This window comes from Hippocampus bargibanti, linkage group LG03 (assembly GCF_051943395.1).
Source record: "Hippocampus bargibanti isolate YZ-2025 linkage group LG03, ASM5194339v1, whole genome shotgun sequence".
Taxonomy (NCBI): Eukaryota; Metazoa; Chordata; class Actinopteri; order Syngnathiformes; family Syngnathidae; genus Hippocampus; species Hippocampus bargibanti.
Window position 1 is genome coordinate 7,480,338 of NC_142736.1, and position 22,931 is coordinate 7,503,268.

Sequence of the window (22,931 nt, forward strand, 5' to 3'; positions counted from 1 at the left end):
TCGGGACCGCTACATCCACGACAACGGCTTTCCTTTCCCCTTTATCTATGACCACGATATCTGGTTGGTTGACCATTACCATCTTGTCGGTCTGTATCTGGAAGTCCCACAGGATCTTTGCTCGGTCATTCTCCACCACCTTGGGAGGTGTTTCCCATTTTCACCTTGGGGTTTCCAGTCCATACTCCGCACAGATGTTTCGGTAGACTATGCCAGCCATATATATATATATATATATATATATATATATATATATATATATATATATATATATATATATATATATATATATATATTAAGGAGCGCCTTTCATAACTCTCAAGTACACTTTACAGTCACGGTATAATGTAAGTTTACCTTTTGTAGCGACACAAATGTTGTTCGCTTCTTTTGAATCTTTCTTCTGGGGCTGAGGTTATGTTCATCTAATTTGGAAAATGATATGCAAATGCACGACCTTGCTTCGGACTTTCCCAAGCGTTCTTGGGAAAGTCCGAAGCAGGCTTCTGATTGGGTGCTGTGCAGAGTATGCAAATTTCAACTGTAGGTAGCCTATGTCTGTGTGCTTGGCAACGATACACGTGTACTGTGTGCGCGTGAAGGCGAGGGCGTCCGTAGCGAGTTTGTAGTGCGCGGTCTGGACAATCCATCCATGATTTTGCGGAGTTTAACACAAGTAGATATTATTGAGCTTGAGTATTTCGTTTTGTAATAATATGTATTGAATGTTGAAAGTGATTCCATTTTTCAATAAATGTTGATTTCTTTAACTTTCCACTTTCGATTGAAACTTATTAAAAACAGACGCAATCTTGATAAATCACAGTGCGTATGTTATTTTAATCTATTTCCATATCCTCCCCCAAGTATCTGCAAAATAGTATGTAAATACCATATCTTGCAAATTCCTTGAGACAAACTTATGAACTGATAAGGGCTATTTTTCAAATTTGAAAGACTGTTAATAAATCAATCAAAAAACCTTTCATCCCTTTGCTGCTGTGAAATGTAAATTTCTCCATTGCGAGACTAATGCAAATCCAATCCAATCCATATTGGGTTGCAGTGTTCTTACAGTGCTATGAGGTTTACACACACTACATTTAAAGGACAACCGACATCCCTTTTTTATTTTCTAACTGACATCAGAAAAATGTTTTTTAGCATCTAAAATACCCAAAACATGCAGTATGATATTTTTAGTCAAATGAAAAACACCAATAAAAATGACTTAAAGTGTGCCGAAACTGCAAAAAATCGAAACCGGAAGTGACCAGTTTCAGAAGGTCCCGCCCCCTTGTTCGTGGTGTCACGCCAAGACGTTTTGCCTTGCTCGAGAATCAAAACAATGGCTTCAGATTCGGAGAAGATGCTTTCTTGTTACTCATCCGCTTATGAATATGATTCAAATAGTTCTGAAGAGGACGCATACATGTTTGCAATCGATTAAAGAATTTATTCCGTGTCATTTTGAGGCATCGGAGTGGGGAATGTCGCACCCAAAAAGGCAGAAGATGGCAACAAAGCTCCGTGTGGAAATGGCTCAACATTTTTGTCACAACACACATGGATTCACCATCGCGTTATTTATTTGTTTTTCTTCTAATTTCGCCATCAACACGGATCAACACGAAGTTTTCAGACCAAACAAAGTACCGCAAAATACATTGACGTAATCAAAGGACTGCTACAGTGTGTCCTTTCTCGGTCAGGGGCGTTCCTTCAGTGACGTGACGTGACGACTCGTCACCAACTCAAAAACAAGACTTCCGGAATATTCAGTCTTAAAACGTAAAATATAGCTATATGCGGTGGAATCTTTGTCAAACACACTCAGTAGAAGTCATTTGAAGCGATTTGACAAATTATGGACACAACTTGTCCGGAGACGTCGGTTGTCCTTTAATGCTTTAGTATACCCAAACACTCCCTCCAAATGCTCCTGGCCTCTGTCAAATTTTAGAACCCATTGTGGCCCGCGAGTCAAAAAGTTTGCCCACCTCTGATCTATTATCATAGCATCTCGTATGTATCTATCACAGTCCGAGACTCCTAAGTCAAAGTCAGCTTTATTTTCAAATATGCTAATATTCCTGACATACAGCACAGCTGAAATTACTGTCTTCTCGGACCCAGCCTGCAAGGCACTTATAATGTGGCTAAAAAAAGACAATTGACAACAGACAATACATGTAATTTGTGAATGTAAGTGAGGTAGTGTCGTATGTAAAGTGAGGTAGTGTTGTATGTAAAGTGGGGTATTGTCGTATGTAAAGTGACGTAGTGTAGAAATGCAAAAACAAAAAAAAAGTTTGAAGTGAGGTCTTGCAGAAAAAAATAGAGTTCAGGATGATAGTACAGCGTGTAGCGTGTCCTCAGTGTTCGGTGAGTGTGGTAGTGGGAAGGGGCAGGGGGGGCAGGGCTGGGAGGGAGTTGAGTCTCTTGACTGCCTGGTGGCAGAAACTCTAGATGATCTTGGAGTGCTGCGTCTTGGAGTTTGCATGCTACCTGGGCACATCTGGGATCACTTTTTGGTGGCACACAATCGTGGCCAAGCTTCCTGATCTTCAGTTTGGATTGGATTGGATTTGGATTGGATTGGATTGGATTTGCCTTTATTAGTCTCACAGTGTACAAAACATCCGTGTCTCTGGGTTGTCATTCCTCGACATATGTCATGATAACACTGGCCCCTTGCCTACCACCATTTGACATAGTTGGTGCCAGAATCTGTTCCAACAAAAAAATGGGGCCAGCCTCAGGACCAATTTCAAGCACAAAATCAACAGCTCATCCAATTTCAATGATGGAAAAAGAAAGAAGTGGTGCTAACCTGAGCACTGACCCTGAAACCGCAGTAGCACCAGCGTGGTAAAAAATGGGCCATGTTATGTGGATAAGATAAAATAAGTCAACTAACATTCATTTGTCTGAAAAACAATAGTCGGAGGTGATTAATGAGCTCAGAAATACAGAAAGACTGGTATGGGGCTCCGAAAATATAAATATAAGATAAGACAGCTTGACTTTTGTGGATCGTGCATCAAATGGTTCTTTGGACACCAAAGCCAATTGCAGCTTCAAGACATTCTGGTGGCCTTTGTTAGAGCTTCTATTGTAAAAAAAATGTTTGTCAAAGTCCCACATGACTCATCATTTGGAACACAATGTACGAACAAACTGGCTGTTTTATTTTTGTGTAACATAATTATTTTGGTTTGTTATGATTATGTTCTCTATTGTTCCCCCATAGTATGGAGATTTGTGATCCTCGGAACAACATCACAATGTGCCCACTCTGTGATCGTGCTTGTAGCTACTGGAAACTTGTGACGGCATGTGGTACTGCTCGAGCCAGCCATCTCTTCGACAACCCAGCAACTGTCTTTTTCGCCATCTTCATGGCCCTCTGGGGTAATATATTGCATGTTTTTGTCATGAATCGTTCTTCAATATTCACAAGAAAAATTGCAATATTTTATTTACATTCATACAGATACTGGACAACATTAGCAGATTGTAATACTCATTTTTACGCATTTTTCGACTTCAACGGACAATTAGAACGCCGGAAAAAAAAGTCATTGGCACTGCCCTACCCACTCTCGAGATATAATCATAATAATAATAATAATAATAATAATAATAATAATAATAATAATAATACATTTTAGTTATAAGGGTCTTTCATAACTCTCAAGGTCACTTTACAGTCACAGTATAGGTTTTTCTGTGGGTAAGCAGCAGCAGCCACATGTGCCAGCGTTCACTCAATTCGGAAGTAACCCAAATAGATAGAAAGCGAGCTAGCTAGCTAATAGATAATTAATAGATAGTTAGCTAGATAACCAGCCAGCCACCGAGATAGCTAACAGATAGCTAGCTAGAAAGTCAGCCAGCTAGATAGCCATATAGCTGATAGAGAGCCAGCTAGATAGCCAGCGAGCCAGCAAGATAGCTAATAAAACCAATGAACAGTTTCGCGAGCAAGCACAATCACCTTGTTATGTGTGAAACAAAAGTGGGCATGTGGATGTCTGGTCTGAAGGACAATTGTTCTATAATTCTACTTTCTTTTACATTTTAGAAACATAAAATGTAGTTGTGTGTTTTTTGTTTTTTTTTGGGTGGGGGGGGGGGGGTGTTCTCTAGTTTTAATTTCCTTATCGAAACATAAGAAGACCCTGGACAGCGACCATCCATCATATGGGAGTTGGTTGCAGGGGATTTGTGCTGTTTTGCCTGCAATTCAGCTTCTTTGGTTTGCTGGATTGTCAGGCACAAGTGCAAAGATATCACAGATAAGCCCAGTTGCACGTTGTGGCTTTGGACAAATGCTAATATGTGGGTACACAAAAATGAACTCATATAGCACACTGCAAGAACCAATACAAGGGCACATAAAACCCTCCTAGACCCTCCGCACCCTGCCCACAATCTTTTCCAGCGACTCCCCTCAGGCAGGCGCTACCGCACCAAAACCAGCAGACGCTTAACTAGCTTCTCCCCTCTATCCATTAACTCTCTCAACAGTAGCCCAAATCAAACTGTGTAGTGGCTCTTTGAAATTTTGCACAACCCTGAAGAATGGCATCCCGTTTTCGTCATTGTAGCTCTAGCTCTGTAATCACTTGAACCACTGTCACTGATCTATATAATCTCCAGTACCAGACACTTTGAGGCGCTCAAGGACATCTGCAAAATTGCACACTTGCACTACAAATACAGCGACAGAGCACTTGGTTTCATGATTTTTCTGCACCAACTGTACAATGATTATTGTATTTTATTCTACCACTGATCACTTTCGCTCGGCTTGATACTTTGCACATTGTCTCACAGACGTTCCTGAGAGGTATCATATCCATTAAGGAATGCAAAGTACGGAATACTTGTCATGTTTCTGTTTATAATTATATGAGTGCAACATGTTCTACCAGAGACAAATTCGTTGTGTGTTATACATACATAAATATGATTCTGATTCTGATAAGAGCAGCAGCTGTAACAAAGCACTTCCCAGAACATATAACATAGATCCATCCATCCATCCATCCATCCATTTTCCGTACTGCTTATTCCTCATTAGGGTCGCGGGGTGTGCTGGAGCCTATCTCAGCTGTCTTCTGGCACGAGGTGGGGTACACCCTGAATTGGCTGCCAGCCAATCGCAGGGCACACAAGGACGTACAACAGTCACTCTCACACTCACACGTAGGTACAATTTGGAGTGGTCAATCCGCCCGCCATGCATTGGAGTGTGGGAGGAAACCGGAGGACCTGGAGAAGCCCCACGCGGGCCCGGGGAGAACATGCAAGCTCCACACAGGGAGGCCGGACCGAGACGTGAACCGTCGACCTCTGCACTGTGTGCTAACCACTGGACTACCGGGCCGCCCACACACACACACATATATATATATATATATATATATATATATATATATATATAAATATATAACATATATATATGCGTACGCGAGGGTGGGGAGCTGATATATATATATATATTTATAATCTTGCCTCCAAAGAAAGTAAGGATATATAAGGATATATAAGGAATACGATCAGCACGATATTAAAGAATAAGGAGGTTGTGAAATCTAGTAATGTGGCCGTGGGAGTGAGAGCAAGTGTCATTGGATAGATATTTGAAGAGAAAAGAACAGCCTGCAGCCGAGTCATCCGTAGCTGTCACGTTCCGAGCGAGAGTGACGGCAGCTGACTCGTCGGAACGTAGTGGAATGTTTGGGATCCCAAAGAAGACACGTACTACCCAAGCAGGATGTTTATTCACAAATAAAAGAAAACACAGCGAGTAAGAAGGCAGGGGGTGATCCGACCCGCTTACTACGCCAAAAAGCAAATGGCACACGAGGGTGCAAAATTACGCAATCCCGGAAGATGACATAAATTTACGGGACGCAGGGAAAATACCTCAGATCAGATAAACTCGCGCATTGAAGGAAGAGTCCAGGTACGGTGGCGAGGTGAGTCAATCATCCGGCAGTGGCGAGGTGATCGCGAACCGTATAAATGCCCCGTGTCCGTGATTAGAGAATAACAGCGGGTGGAGAACGGCCGGGAGAGCCCCCCCCCCTGTCAACTCGCAAGTGACAGGAGCAAAGAGGTGGTTTCGGTGTTCGAAAAAATCGCTTTTCGAACAGGGTGGGTTTTTCTCTGGGTCCTCCGGTTTCCTCCCACACTCCAAAAAACATGCATGGCAGGCAGATTGACCATTCCAAAATTTTTGTCCCTCGGTGTGAGTGTGAGAGTGACTGTTGTATGTCTTTGTGTGCCCTGCGATTGGCTGGCAACCAATTCAGGGTGTCCCCTGTGTCGTGCCCGAAGACAGCTGAGATAGGCTCCAGCAACCCCTGCGACCCTAATGAGGAATAAGCGGTACGGAAAATGCGATGATATATATATATATATATATATAGGGTTTAAGTTACAAGCACAACTTCAGTTCGCAGACGAAGCTCTTCGGATGAGGAGCAAAACATCCGACACCTTTAAAGATGTACAGATGAAAGGCTAAAGAAGTATGTATATTAGGAGAAGGATGCTACGTCTTGAACGTCTAGGCAGGAGGCCGAGAGGAAGACCAAAGAGTAGGTTGATGGATGTTGTGAAAGAGGAGATAAATTGGTCAACAAACTCGGGGAGGAGATCATGCCCCAAATGGAGGAGTATATTTGTTGGATTCTAATTCCTGTTTCTCTTCTGGTTCGGAGTTCAACGGAGTTTTATGATGAAATACCAGCGGGGACGATAGATGGTGAACAGAAAAAACTACTTTATTCTTGTAAAACAAAAGGAGAACATCTCTCGTCGGAAGCGGGAAGCCAAGAACACAAAGCCCGCCTTCTCCAACTAGTTTAAAACTCACACAGCAGCGATCTGTTGTCCAATCAGCTACGGACAAGTGTTGGGAGAACATTAGACTGAAAGTTGATACTTGTTACACTCTGCATATGCAACTAGTGAACTAATAAGGTACATACATCCATATTGGTTAAACTAATTATGAAATAACATAAAATGTACTAACTAAGCATGAAATAACATATGTTTACGAATGTGCATAAAAACACTATCATTTTCTCCTGTTGCACATTTAAACATCAGTACATACATTTCCAAAACGGTTTTCAATATTGAAGTCTTGTTCATGAATGAGGATAGGAGGGAGCGAGAGATCGACAAGCGGATTGGTGTGGCGTCTGCTGTGATGCGGACATTGTACTGATCTGTCGTGGTGAAGAAGGAGCTGATCCAAAGGCTAAAGCGCTCAATTTTCCAGTTAGACAAAGAACAAGCGGACAAAATGAGTTTTCTCCGTAGGGTGTCCGGGCTTTTCCATGATTCATCGGAAAATGCAGAAATAGCTAATCGAATATTCATTTATCCGTGGTGTATTGCATCATTTACATCGATCATGGCGGATGGTTGCAATATGGAGCGTGAGAACAGGAGTAAAACTCTAAAAGACTTTGAAAACAGGCAGCAAACAAACATATTTTGGTTTTTTCTGAAACAATCGAATTAAGTCTGTGGGGAGTCGTGAAAATTCGTTGCAGAAAACTGCTCTTAATGATTCGAATTTAGGGTAATGGGAATTATTTCAGAGCTGTTGCACCACATTGGAAATTTTCAAAGCAAAGAAATTTGTTTAAAGAGACACTAGTAAGAAATATTGTTGAAACTTCCAGACTTCTTCCCTTTGGCAATATTCTTCGCAAATTTGGTATACAATTTCATTGACACCAAGCTCCATCTCTCCAGCAAACCTGACACCTCTCTTCCACCTTCTTCCCTTTCACTCTGCCTATCTGAAATTAAATCCTGGTTTATCCATAATTTCCTCAAATTTAACAGCGAAAAAACTGAAATTGGTGCCAAATCCACCTTGAGCAAAGCTAACAGTTTCACTCTCACTATTGACAATTCGACCGTTTCTCCCTGCCATCAGGTAAAATCCCTCTGTGTCATTCTTGACAGCACACTGTCTTTCCACTGCCATATAAATAACTTAATCCGGTCTGCGTACTTCTACCTACGCAATATCAATCGTCTTCGCCTGTCTCTCACTCCTTACACCACTGCTATCCTCGTTCATAGTCTTGTCACCTCCCGGATCGTCTATTGCAATTCACTTCTCTTTGGTGTCCCTCAGAAACTTCTCCACAAACTTCAACTCATCCAGAATTCTTCAACCCGGATTATCACTAGATCCTCATCCTTTCACCGCATCACCCCCGTCCTCCAAGAGCTCCACTGGCTCCCGGTCAAATATAGAATCAACTTTAAAATTCTTCTTTATAAATTAAAACTATCCATAACCTTGCCCCCCATACCTATCTGACCTTCTTTAAATTTCTATTCCCAAATTTCAAGTCCCATCTGAAAACCCACCTATTTAAAATTGCATTTTCTGTTTAGCTCTCTTTCTCTTGTTTCTATTTATAATTATATTTATATTTTATTTATTTATATTTATTTTATTTATTTATATTTATATATTATATTTATATATTTATTTATTTTTATTTATATTTATTTATTTATATTTATTTATTTGTATTTTTTCCCCAAGATGGCGCCTGAGTAGGCAGCCGTCAGCAAGTGCTCTCATGAGCCCTGCTTTTTTGCTGTTTTTGTCTCGTTATTGTGTTTTCTTTTGTCACTTTATGTTGTTGTGCGTCATGTGGAACGGATATGGATAGTTTTTCAGCATTTTTGGCCACGACAATCATCAAGGAGAAGACTGTGCTGAGCGGTTGCGCCTTTTCGGCAGCATGTATATGCCAGTACTGTTTTTGAATGGCAGGAATGTCGGAGCCATTTGACTGTCATCGCTGGACAGCTCTGGGGCCATTGTGTTTTTTTTTGCGCCTGTAATGGGCAGCATCTTCACAGCCCCGCTTTGTTCAGCGGAAAGGTTGGTGCTGATGGTCAGTCTGCGTTTGGATGGATGCATGGCTTGAGGAGCCCGCGATAAGAAGAAAGGAGCGTCAGCGCAGAGCGCCGATGCGTTTGGGGAACTGTCGCGGCTTGGAATTGAAGCGGATTTATGTGGGACAGGAGATGTGAGACAATGTCTTTTCGTCAATGGATGCTACAGCTTCGTGTTTGCTTTCAACATTTAGCTTGTAGTACATGTGCAAATTCCACCATGACGTCCCTGATCCACAACTGAAATGGATGCTTAGATCCTCTCCTCTTTCATCTAGAACTGCTTCATGTCATCATGAAGAGGGTACAGCAAGTCCTGAAGAATGAATGACTGTGTCTTTGTGTTGTCATATTATTTTTTATTTTTTTTTTTTTTTTGTTTTTCCCAACATGGTGGCGCGTGAACACGCAGCGGCTCCCCTCTCCTGGCAAATTGCCGTTTTCATGTTTATTATGTTTGTTAAAGTAATTATAAGTGCCTTGCATGCTGGGTCCGAGAGGACAGTCATTTCATCTGTGCTGTATGTCATGCATATTAGCATATTTGACAATAAAGCTGACTTTGACTTTGGCTTTATTGCATTCTATTTGTGATTGTATTTTATTTATTATAGTACCTATGCTTGTCTGTGACTGTAAAGTGTTCTTCAGAGCTTTGAAAGGCACTTAAAATGTAATTTATTATTATTATTATTATTATTATTATTATTATTATTATTATTATTATTATTATTATTGTGCTAAGTCTGTTCTCTTTGTATTTCGTGTAATACTGTACAATATTAAAATAGCACAGGATTGATTGTGCTGTAACTAAAGAAAATTGAAAATTGTTCTTTTTATAAATTAATATTCATTTTATGTATGAATAATTTCTTTGACTTTGACTTTTTTGACTGTTGTAATATTAGAAAAATAGATTTTACTCAAATAATGGTTTTTCATTTGCAATTTTAAAATATCATGCTTCAATGAAAGTATTTTGTTTTACGTCAATCAGTTTTGTATACTTTTGCAATCCAGTTAAATCGGGCCCCATCCATTTTAGAATTTGGCCCCCTTTGCAGACACAAGGGGGCCAATTGACCCCCTTTTTTTATTTGACCCCCAGATGCATCCCTGAACACATTCAGTACTTCAAGATGAGCTTTACATTGACCCATCTGTTTTCGTCCACTAGCTGTTCTCTTTATGGAGCATTGGAAGAGACGGCAGATGCGACTTAACTATGTCTGGGACTTGACTGGCTTTGGAGAGGAAGAACAGGTGAGTTGAAGCACATTCCATATTTAGAGATGCTGTCCAGGGTTTTACCAATCTCTGTTTGCATTTCTATTCCTTTTTTCACAAATCACATATCACTGAAAGTCACTCAACAAAATACAATTCCAGAAAATATTATCTGTTCTGCCCCTCAACCCCCTGCAAAAAAAGTAAAAAAAAGTAGCGAACAATATTTTCTAGGAAAGTTTTAAATCGACTAGAATATGAATATTTCATTAGTTTTTGACTAGATGTTTATTCCTTGTGTGTGTGTGTGTGTGTGTGTGTGTGTGTGTGTGTGCATGTGTTTGCGTGTGAGTGTATGTGTGTGTGTGTTTGTGTGTGTGTGTGTGTGTGTATGTGTCTCTGTCTAAGATGACAGTACACTTTACATCGATGAGAAGGTTTCTTCTTATATATATATATATATATATATATATATATATATATATATATATACACACAGTAAAGTCTCGGGAGTTGGAAAAAATGTCGATATAACCGGACTATATATCCGATCCTGCGCTGAACTGCATTAACAAAAGCCGCCAAAAGAGGGTAGCCAAGCGCCATATAAGAAACGGAGCTGGCCATGAGCTCCCATTTTGTGCCTTTTTTTTTTGGGGGGGGGGTGAGAGATATTCCAATTTTGCCTCAAAATGGCACATATAATTCTTTCATGATTGCAAACATGTATGCTTTCATCTTCAGAACTACAGTGTATTTGAATCATATTCATAACTGGATGTGTAACAAGAAAGCATATTATCCGAATCTGAAGGCATTGTTTGGATTCACAAGCAATGCAAGACGTCTTGGCGTGAAGTCATTTTTATTGGTGTTTTGCATTTGAATAAAAAGTGACATCGGTTGTCCTTTAATACACAGTATAGAATGTTAATAATTTTCAAAATCATCACGCTTCAGCAGACAAAACAAGAAACATTGTTGCAAAAAACGATTGCATTCATATACAGTACAGTGGGCATGTACATAACACAACAGGGAAACTGCAACGCTTACATCTTACTGTATTATGTATACAATTTAAAAAAGTCATCAATCTTCTTCTGCTTCCCATTTTTACCTTTTAACACAAACACTTCAATCTCGTCTGCTACACACGAGCTAGCGTCTGAAAATGAACATGGCTCTGCCCCATGGGTGCTGGTCACGTAACAAACTCACGTGACCAAGTCGACCAATGGCGCGACCGATGGCGCGTCACGTAACCAAGTCACGTGACCAAGTCGACCAATGGCGCGACCCATGGCGTGTCACGTAACCAAGACATGTGACCAAGTCGACCAATGGCGCGACCGATGGTGTGGCACGTGACCAAGTCGACCATTGGCGCGACCATTGGCGCGACCATTGGCGCGACCATTGGCGCGACCAATGGCGCGACCGATGTAGCGATATAAACAGCAAAATGGCCGGCGGGGGATGAAAAGGAGCACCGGATTATCGTAATAACCGGGTATCGTACTAAACGGTACTAATTATACATAAAAAGACTAGAGATGTGCAAGGGAAATGAAAATAGTATCGTAATAAGCGGTACTATCGATATAACAAGACTTTACTATATATATATATATATATACAGTAAAGTCTCGTTATATCGATATTCAAGGGAGTCCGAAAAAATATCGATATAACCGGGACTATCGATATATCCGACCCTGTTTGCATGTAATTTTCTCCATGCGTGCATAGAAATAGTATCGATATAACCGGGACTATCGATATATCCGATATCGATATAACGAGACTTTACTGTATGTATATATATATATGTTTTTCTGATGTCAGTTAAGAAACAAAAATGTGACATCGGTTGTCCTTTAAAGCATGTATTGGTTAGTTCTGAATATTTATTGTATGTATTGCATGTATTGGTAGGTCCTGAAAAATAAACATTGAATAAAATATATGCTCTATACAGAAATGTGCATGTACACTGGAAATAATACTACATATGATCCTACAAAAATGTTTGTTTGTACTGTTGTTCGTAACTCGAATGTTCGTAAGTAAGGGAGCGTCTGTAACATCATATGAACAATGGCTGACATATTCTCCCTTTTTTGTTTATGGTGTACTTTACAGGAGGAACATAAGGTTTGACTTGTTTTACATTTTATCTCTTAATGCTTTTGAGTAAGTCTTGAGTAAAATTATCTGCTTCCTTTCTATTCAGTGCTTGGGGCAACATTTTCAAAAATTTGAGTTTATTAACCCTGTAGTTTCAGCAAAGCATTTATTCTTTCTGCATTGTATCCATTGTATCCGTTACTACAGACTGCTCTAGGGGTGCATGGCTGCATGTGAATGTTATGTAAGCATGGGCTATTCATTCAAGATACATTTCAGCAAAAGCTGCTGTTAGTCCTGTAAAGTATGGCAATGTTAATGGTTCTGTTTGTGTCAGAAAATCTTGATAGATTCAGGATTGGGAAAATATAATCAATTAATTTTCTACATTATAGTCTGGGTATGTGTCTGGGGATCTTAACTGACTTTAGACATCCCAGACTAATTTATTGCGTGTCTGCAAGTAGACAGCAACCATTCACATCCAGACCAAAAGCTGATTGCGATCCGAGGGCCATTCAAGAAATAAGGTGGATTTTTTTCGGTTTCAGGACTTCTAATTTAGATTGAAGTTCGCAGCACTGTCACACACGTTTACCATCTGTGCACTGTCTTCCATACTCCCTCAGCGTTGAAATCTTTGGACTAATGTGTCAGTAGGTCGCCCACAAAACTTTAGACTTCATCATCACTTTCAAATTGCCATGAATGTGCCTCTCATGAACACATTGAAGGGAGCAAGCAGATGAAAGTCTGAAGGGGCAACTTCTGGAACGGGAATTAGGGAGCAGTCCCCTGCCTTGCTTGGTAAAGGTCTGCACTTGTTTGGGCTGTTGTGTGAGTCATTGCATTGTCATGATTCAAGATGACGCCTTCTGACTCATGACCACTTGCATTTGTTCTTTTTGTCTTGCTTGACTTGCCTCAGCAGTTCACAGTAGTTGTAACTAATTTATAAAGTGATGATGAAGTCAAAAGTGATGTGAGAGATGGGCTGAGACATCAGTCCAAAGATCTTTACACTGTGGAATTTGGAACTTTGTGGGAAAAGTGTGTCAAAGGGCAGGAAGACTAAGTTAATTTTATTTACCAGTATTTTTAAGCAACTTCTATATGTATTGTAGGTTCTTATACCGAAAAAGGCACCTGAGTTATTGAATGACCATCATATTTAAAACTGAACATATGTGTTTTTTTCTGGTAGGGGAGATAGGTGTATAAGAACAATATGGTGTTTCTTCATCGAGTCGATATTCTTTTTTTAGTCAATTTCTAAACGGTGTTCACACATGTCAGTACTAAACTGCTCCAACAGCGGACACAAACTAGAGCATAGTTAAATTGTGCGAGTGAGACAGCATTCTCAGTGTGCATGTGTCAGATGCAAGACTGTTTACTAAAATAAACTTGCAGTTGAAACTGTGCGTGTCAACTCAAAAATTGTGTCGTGAGCCACATGTTTCTCCTTGTCAATGTTGATGAAGTCATTATGGAGTTTTACTCACTGTTTCTCAGAGTTTACCAACAACTAAAATATATTTATTTTTCAGGATCATAACCGAGCCGAATATGAGGTCTGTGTCAGGCAAAAGGCATTGAAGCAGGAAAATTCTATTTCTAAGGTAAAATAAATGGGAACACACATTTCCATCTCTCTAAAACAGATGAAATGCTCCTATGTCAACATATTTTCATTTGTACTAATAAATCAAATGTTGTGATTTAAGAGTTCTCACTTGTTTTAATATAACTATCAAGCAAGTACCAGAGTAGAAAGCAAAAATGTTAGGGTCGACGTAGGCTTGAGAAAATAAAAGTATGTGTAAGGAAATAAAAATATGTTTAAAATATATTCGTATAGCAAATTGCTCGAACAAAAATGTTCTCTAATCTTCGGGAAAACATAAAAACATGCTCCACCCCAAGAGACATAATTAAAAAATAATATATATATATATATATATATATATATATATATATATATATATATATATATATATATATATATATATATATATATATATATATATATATATATATATATATATATATATATATATATAGCGGCTGGATAGGTCAGTTAATAAGTCAACAGTTTGGCATATGGGAGACGAGGGTTCGAATCCCACTTGGGGCAGAAAAAATGAGCACAAAACATCATCCAGTGTGGGTCCTTGGGCAAGACCCTTCACGCTAATGCCTACCTCATACAATGAGACAATAAATGGAATGACATGCCGGCTCAGACGTCGCCCGGCCAAACAAGGTCTGCGTCAGGTGCTGGGGAACCAGAGCACCTTGATGAAAAATGGGCTATTGGATCAAAGCGGAGATGGACGAGATGCGATAACATGGCTCTGTTGTAATGCTACTACTCAAGCAGCCCTAGTCAGAGGGGTTACATGCGGAGAATGGGGGCTGAATGGTTACTTCGAAACCCACAGTCACGGTTGACCATGAAACATCTAGTAGCTCAGTGTTCCAATATCCACAAACGGCAATTGCTATCACCACTTGAGATTGATGAGGTACAACAGAAATTCCGAGGTGAAGGGCCCCAGGCTGCCACATCAGAGGAAGAGGTTCAACCAGAGATTGGGAGGCAAACCCCAATGAATGATGAGATTGGGAGCAACTGACCTGAGAGATAAGATCATGGCAAGAATGAAAACTGGGCAACTAAGAAACCGATTACAACGGCTATGTGAAGTACCACCTGAAAGTCTCATGGAAACTGTGAATACAGCACTGAGAACGATCCCGACCAGAACGATCACGGAAACCAATGAGCTGATATACGCCTCAGCATCAGTGATCCTAGAGATGCTTGGCTACAAGAGCAACCATGAGAGCCACGAGATCCATTACCCACCATGGAAAAGACGGTTGGAGGCTAAGATCAAGGCGGATCGGAAAGATATGAGTCAATTGACGGAGACCCAGAGAGGTGTGAATAAAAGGCTAATACCAAAGAGGTAGATGCAGATAACCATACCTGAAGCACTCGAAACTGTCAAACAAAGGCTCCAGGCCTTGTCCAGTCGCCTAAAGAGGTACACGAAATGTAACGAAATGTACCGAAATGAGGCCAGAAGAATAAACAGGCTGTTCGCAACACAACCTGCGAAAGTGTACGCTCAGTGGCAGGGTTCTAACAGCAGAGCAGACCCTCCAAGGCTGGAAACTGAAAGATACTGGAAAGGCATATGGGAGAAGGAGGTCGCACATAACAGTAGTGCACAATGGCTGGTGACTCTCAGAGGAGCACAGCAACCTCCCTGAACAGAACCCAGTTACCATCACAGCGGCAGATATACAAGAAAGAGTCTCAGGTATGAAAAACTGGACGGCACCAGGCCCGGATATCGCACACAACCAGGATCTACAGCAGTGATATCGGAATGTCATTCGGGCTGGAGAAATGTAGTCGGATGGTGACTAAGAGGGGCAAGGTAGTCCACACTGAAGGGGTCTCGCTCCCTGAAGGAACAATAGCAGACATTGAAAACAGCTACAAGTACCTTGGTATACCACAGGCCAATGGCAACCTCGAACTAGCAACAAGGAAAGCGGCTACGACCAAATACCTCCAGCGGGTGAGGCAAGTCCTCGAAAGCCAGCTCAATGGCAAGAACAAGACCCGGGCAATAAACAGCTATGCCCTGCCAGTGATCAAATACCCTGCAGGAATAATAAGGTGGCCAAAGGAAGAGATTCAGAGGGACAATCATGGGAGGAAAAGCCCCTACACGGGATGTACCACCGAACCATAGCAGAAGTGGCTGATCTCAAGAAGTCCTATCAGTGGCTAGAGAGGGCTGGCCTAAAGGACAGCACAGAGGCACTCATCCTGGCTCCTCAAGAGCAGGCCCTGAACACCAGAGCCATAGAGGCAGGGATATGCCACACCAGACAAGACCCAAGGTGTAGGTTGTGCAAAGAGGCACCTGAGACAATCCAACACATAACTGCAGGGTGTAAGATGCTGGCAGGGAAAACCTACATGGAGCGCCATAACCAGGTGTCTGGCATAGTCTACCGAAACATCTGTGCAGAGTATGGACTGGAAACCCCAAGGTCAAAATGGGAAACACCTCCCAAGGTAGTAGAGAATGACCGAGCAAAGATCCTGTGGGACTTCCAGACTGACAAGATGTCGTGGTCATAGACATGCCCGAAGACAGCTGAGAAAGGCTCCAGTAACCCCCGCGACCCTAATGAGGAATAAGCGGTACGGAAAATTATATATATGGGTCTTCGCCAGTGGGGCTTGCCCGGAACACCTCATCAGGGAGGCGTCCGGGATCTCGTTCTTTTTGTCACGACCCATACAGTAGCTCGTGACCATAGATGAGGGTCGGGACGAAGATCGACTGGTACATTGAGAGCTTCGCCTTTTGTCTCAGCTCTGTATCAGGGGTTCCTGTACCCCATACTGCCGAAGGACCGTCCTCAGAACTCCCCGAGGGACACGCCTTGTCCAAGTCCCTCAAGGACATATAGACTGGTTGGGCGAATTCCTATGCACCCTCGAGGACCCTGCTATGGATGTAGAGTTGGTCTAATGTTCCACGGCCGGGACGAAAACCACACTGCTCCTGCTCAATCTGAGGCTCGACTTCCTGATGGACCCTGACCTCCAAAACCCCGAAATAGATCTTACCAGGGAGGCTGAGGAGTGTGATCCCTCTATAGTTGGAACACACCGTCCGGTCCTCCCTTTTAATAAGCGGGACCACCACCCCGGTCTGCCAATCCAGAGGCACTCTCCCTGATGACCACGCGATGTTGCAGAGGCGTGTCAACCAAGACAGCTGCACAACATTCAGAGCCTTGAGGAACTCCGGGCGGATCTCTTCCACCCCTGGGCCCTTGCCACTGAGGAGCTTTTTAACCACATTGGTGACTTCGATCACAGAGATCGGAGAGCACATCTGAGAATCCCCAGACTATGCTTCCTCCAAGGCAGGCATGTTGGTGGAGTTGAGGAGGTCTTTTCGAAGTACTCTGTCCACCGGCCCACAACGTACCGAGTCGAGGTCAGCAGTGCCGCATCCTCATTGTATACAGTGTTAGTGGTGCATTGCTTTCCCCTCCTGAAATGCCGCATGGTGAACCAGAATTTCGTCGAAGCTGTCCAGAATTCGGCTTCCATGACATCACCGAACTGTTCCCATACCCGCGTTTTTGCCTCAGCGACCACTGAAGCCATATTCCGCTTGGCTAATCGATACCTGTCAGCTGTCTCTGGGAGGCAACTCCAACTATATCTAGTCAGAACTTTTCTACCTCGGACACCAGCTCGGGCTCCTTCCCTGCAAAAGAGGTGATATTCCATGTCCCAAGAGATAACTTCTGCAGCCGAGGATCAGACCACTAGGGTCCCCGCCTTTGGCTGCCATCCAGCTCACATTGCTCCTGACCCATTTGGCCCCTGCCATCGGTGGTGACCCCTTGAGAAGGGGGACTCACGTTGCCTCTTCGGGCCTAGCCCGGCCGGGCCCCATGGGTGTAGGCCTGGCCAGCAGGCGCTCGCCAACGATCCCCATCTCCAGGTCTGGCTCCATAGAGCGGCCCCGGTGACCTGCGTCTAGGCAAGGGAAAACCAGATCCATCCATGTTTTTCATCAGGAGGGATCTGTTGAGTCGTGCTTTGTCTGGTCCTTCACCTTGCATCTGTTTGCCATGGGTGACGCTTTCAGGGGCATAATGCCCCAGACAATTTAGCTCCTAGGATTATCGGGACGGTATATTCAAATTGTATAAAATTGCTGCTGTGGACTGCAAATTTACCCATTGTGGGACGAATAAAGGTTTTCTGATTGTGATAATTACTTTAGTTATGTGTTCCAAAAAAAGATAGAAGTCCGTTCATCCATGTCTCAGTTGGCTTTTGTGGCTTGAGACTGAGATAGCTCACCTCCTAAGGAGAGACACAATGGGATTATGTGGATAATGTGTTTGGTGTAGGTGCATCTGAGTCTTTAAAGTAGAGACCAGCATATATTTTCACCATACAACAAATACCATAAATAATAAATGAGAATCAATGCCCGAGGCATGTCTGGATGCAGTGCGTTTTTAATGTTGCTGTTTTTTGTTTTGGAATTTTACCCTATGTGTTAGGATGAGAAAGTGAAACTGACATGCACAGACAGACTGCCAGCTTACTTGACTACAGTGGCTATGATGGCTTTCATGGTGAGTAATACATCTCTTTCAATTAGATCCTTTTAGAGCATTCCTGAAAGAAATGTTTGAACAATAACCTTTGTAGTCCTAATACCCGATTCGGTGTGAATAATTTAAATTAGATTGAATATGGTTCCTTATGTGTGATAGAATCCCATATCATTAAGATCAAAACATCCCCAAAACAATTAACCTTATAATGCACAACTATTGTATGATCCATTCAATTGTTGCAAATATTGGTCCGCTTTGATTGTTTGGGAGCAGGATGAAAAACGACTGCATTAAACTCATTGAAGGCTCCACACAACAGAACCAAAACCTGCCCAGAGTGTAAATGCTATTAAACCCAAGTTAAAAAAGTTTTTTGTCAAACCTTTAAAGTTCTGTTATTAAGGTTTTGAGGATTATATGCTTAATCTCTCTCGGCGGCCCGGTAGTCGAGTGGTTAGCACATCGGCTTCACAGTGCAGAGGTCGCCGGTTCGCGTCCCGGTCCGGCCTCCCTGTGTGGAGTTTGCATGTTCTCCTCGGGCCCGCGTGGGTTTCCGGGTCCTCCGGTTTCCTCCCACACTCCAAAAACATGCATGGCAGGCAGATTGACCACTCCAAATTGTCCCTAGGTGTGAGTGTGAGAGTGACTGTTGTATATCTTTGTGTGCCCTGCGATTGGCTGGCAATCAATTCAGGGTGTCCCCCGCCTCGTGCCCAAAGACAGCTGAGATAGGCTCCAGCAACCCCCGCGACCCTAATGAGGAATAAGCGGTACGGAAAATGAGATGAGATGAGATGAGATGAGATGCTTAATCTCGTAATTTTTGCAAGTCACTTTTGTTTTCTCTGTTTTGCTTTTGAATGTTGCTTTGCTTGTCTGAAGGACATTAGACACAAGTTGCCTTGTGCAAGAAATGTGCTACATTATATCAGTCAAACTGCCTTGCCTTGCCTCTATAAAAGCACTAAACTTGGGACAAATTTATAAGAAAATTTCAAATGGCCGGATCCCTGTTGCAGGGTACGGTTCCAATGTACTTTATTTGGTGGTGGACTATTTCGGTGTGCAAGGCCTTCTTTGCTGGCCTAAAAATGTCAGAATCACGCACAGATGTTAATCATATTTTGACCATGAATTCTTGTTAAATAATTCCAAATTGTCTGTCAGTTTCCTTTCATTGCTTTTCCCCTGTTGTGCTGCTTCTAGATGTGTGTTTTCATATTTAAATTTAACCAATGACATTTCAGCCATCATTTGTTACCAGGGTCAGAAATGTACCTGAATGCCTTCACACTACGTTTTGCAGCATAAAATAAGTGTCAATGAAACTGATGCTTTAACCAATCAGATTTCGAGTTGGCAACTCAAAAGGCCCGCTCGCAGCCGGTGGGAAAGTTTTCGCAAACTATTATTGGCTCTCGTCACTAGCCAGTCATAGTTTGCAAAAACTGCTCCTGTCACGGTAGCACGATAGTCAAGTGGTTAGCAGAGCAGCTTGACAGTGCAGGTCGGGAGTTCAAGACCCGGTCCGGACTCCCTGTGTGGAGTTTGCATGTTCTCCCTGGGCCCGCATGGGTTTGCTCCGGGTCCTTCGGTTTCCGCCCACACTCCAAAAACATGCATGGCAGGCATATTGATGCGATTGGCTGGCAACCAATTCAGGGTGTCCCCCGCCTCGTGCCCGAAGACAGCTGGGATAGGCTCCAGCACCCCCGCGACCCTATATATATATATATATATATATATATATATATATATATATATATATATATATATATATATATATATATATATATATATATATATACAGTAAAGTATTGTTATATCGATATCGGTTATATCGATATCGGTTATATTGATTATATTGATAGTACCGCTTATTACGATACTATTTTCATTTCCCTTGCACCAGTGACGTGCGGTGAGGTTCATGGCTGGTGAGGCACTGACGTCATCATAGTCAGATTTACAAACATATGAACTCTACAGAGTAGTTTATTCACCATTTGATTGGCAACAGTTAACGTATTTTGTTTAAAATTTCATGTCAGCATTTTTTATATATACAAACTGTAGCATAGAAAAAAATAATAAAAACATTTTTATCGTGTTACCTTTAGTCCATAAGCCGCTCCTTCTGAAGAAAGGCATCGATAACTTCTTTGTAGAAGCCTTCCTTATCTTTCTTCAGTTTTAAAAGTCTCTCTGTCTCAACGGAGATCACTGCCAGTGAAGAAAGTCGTCTTTGATCAGTCCTGTTCCGACTGTATGTTTTCAGTGCTGAGAATGACAATCTCGTCTACTTCTCCAGCAACAAATGGGACTGCACCGATGTCCTTTTTAATGTCATTTCTAATGACATCACCAACTGCTTCAATTAAATTGTTCTGTATTCTGTTTCACAGGCTAGAAAATATAGTGGATGTCCCAAAATGACTCGCTAGCCTGTCATCTTTCTGAACGAAAGCATGTAATAGTTCAACATAGTTGCCACGATGAGCACAGCCCTTACTTTCATCATTTCCACGAAATGCCAGCTGTTGTTTGGCAAGGAAGCAGGTGGCATTGATGATATCTTTTAAAATCTCCCGGTTCTCCTTTACCTTAGCATTTTGAATGCTGATGTTGAGTCTTCGCTCATTTTTGATGAGGCTCCGTTGTAAAATTTTCAGGTCACAATATCCCATTTGAGTCCAGACATTGTCACAAATTGAGAACAGAAGGCAGGAAAAGCAGAAAAGGCGGTTTCTTGCTGGACATGCACACAGCCAGCCTTTTCGTGTGTACCAGTCCGCCTGAAAAGAGCGATTATTGTGTCCCGTTGTCTGAAGCAAACCTTTTAGCTCCGGTGTTGGTCTTAATTATTACCTCCTGCTTCGATTGAAAGTCCAGTTTAGAAAATTCTTTCAATTTAGATATGTAATCCTCCATTCTGAAAGTGAGGCCAAGCAACACGAAAAAATGACTGCAGGGTTTCACTTTACTTGCTAACTGTAGCTTTCTGTCTCTAATTCTATTATTCTGCCGACGTGGAGTAAGAAGTATCTCTGGAATCACAAGCGCCCCCTGCCTGTCATGAGGCGGGAGAACTGTGTGCCTCACCTACGCACAGCGTTTTGATAAAAATAAAACAAAATAAACACTGGAGTACAGTGTTTATAATGTACAATGACTCTACATTATATACACCAGCTAAACTGTAGAAATTTAGTTCATATACTAAACGTGTTTGAACGCTTTAATAGCGATATGCAGAAGGACAGCAATGCGGTCTCACTGCAGAGCAAGCCAGCACAGTAAGCATAGTGATTGCGCAATCCATAGTGAGGATCAGCCGGCTGGTGCCTCACTGCTCGTCTCTACTTAGTATTTGAACGGTAAATGTGAAAATTCAGCGATTTAGAAAAAAATCCTAAACCGGTGAAGTTAAATGGACAGGAACTTTAAAGTACAAATCACTAAATACATATAACTGTTTAATTTATTTTTTCATTTGATATTTCCATGACAGCTTTCCATGATGACAGGTGAGGCACTGCCTCCCCTGCCTCCACTGACTGCACGTCACTGCCTTGCACATTTCTAGTCTTTTTATGTATAATTAGTACCGTTTAGTACGATACCCGGTTAGTACGATACCCGGTTATTACGATAATCCGGTTATTACGGTGCTCCTTTTCATCCCCCGCCGGCCATTTTTGTTGTTTATATCGATATATCGGTCGCGCCATTGGTCGACTTGGTCATGTGTCTTGGTTACGTGAGCCGCCATCGGTCGCGCCATTGGTCGACTTGGTCACGTGAACCGCCATCGGTCGCGCTATTGGTCGACTTGGCCGTGTGACTTTGTCACGTGTCACGCCATCAGTCGCGCCATTGGTCGACTTGGTCACATGTCTTGGTTACATGCCCACACCCGTGTAGCAGAGCCATTTTCATTTTCAGACGCTAGCTCGTGTGTAGCAGACGAGATTGAAGTGTTTGTGTTAAAAGGTAAAAATGGGAAACAGAAGATTGATGACTTTTTTAAATTGTATACATAATACAGTATGATGTAAGCAGTTGCAGTTTCCCTGTTGTGTTATGTACATGCCCACTGTACTGTATATGAATGCAATCGTTTTTTGTAACAATGTTTCTTGTTTTGTCTGCTGAAGCGTGATGATTTTGAAAATTATTAACATTCCATACTGTGTACTAAAGGACAACCTATGTCACTTTTTATTCAAATGCAAATAAAAATGACTTCACGCCAAGACGTCTTGCATTGCTTGTGAATCCAAACAATGGCTTCAGATTCGCATAATATGCTTTCTTGTTACACATCCAGTTATGAATATGATTCAAATACACTGTAGTTCTGAAGATTAAAGCATACATGTTTGTAATCATTAAAGAATTATATGTGCCATTTTGAGGCAACATTG

General features: G+C 41.8%; 1 protein-coding gene across 3 annotated transcripts in view; it reads left to right on the plus strand.

Annotated features, from left to right (window-relative positions):
- The window catches only part of ano1a (anoctamin 1, calcium activated chloride channel a), a 112,786-nt gene that overhangs the window by 56,680 nt on the left and 33,175 nt on the right, over window positions 1-22,931 (plus strand). For 2 of the 3 annotated variants that reach the window (XM_088991779.1, XM_088991781.1), the window contains 5 exons: window positions 3,254-3,414; window positions 10,139-10,224; window positions 12,334-12,345; window positions 13,869-13,940; window positions 18,445-18,519. In XM_088991779.1, the coding sequence (XP_088847905.1) occupies window positions 3,254-3,414; window positions 10,139-10,224; window positions 12,334-12,345; window positions 13,869-13,940; window positions 18,445-18,519 (406 nt within the window). The remainder of the gene's footprint in view (window positions 1-3,253; window positions 3,415-10,138; window positions 10,225-12,333; window positions 12,346-13,868; window positions 13,941-18,444; window positions 18,520-22,931) is intronic. The other variant, XM_088991780.1, reaches the window with a different exon arrangement.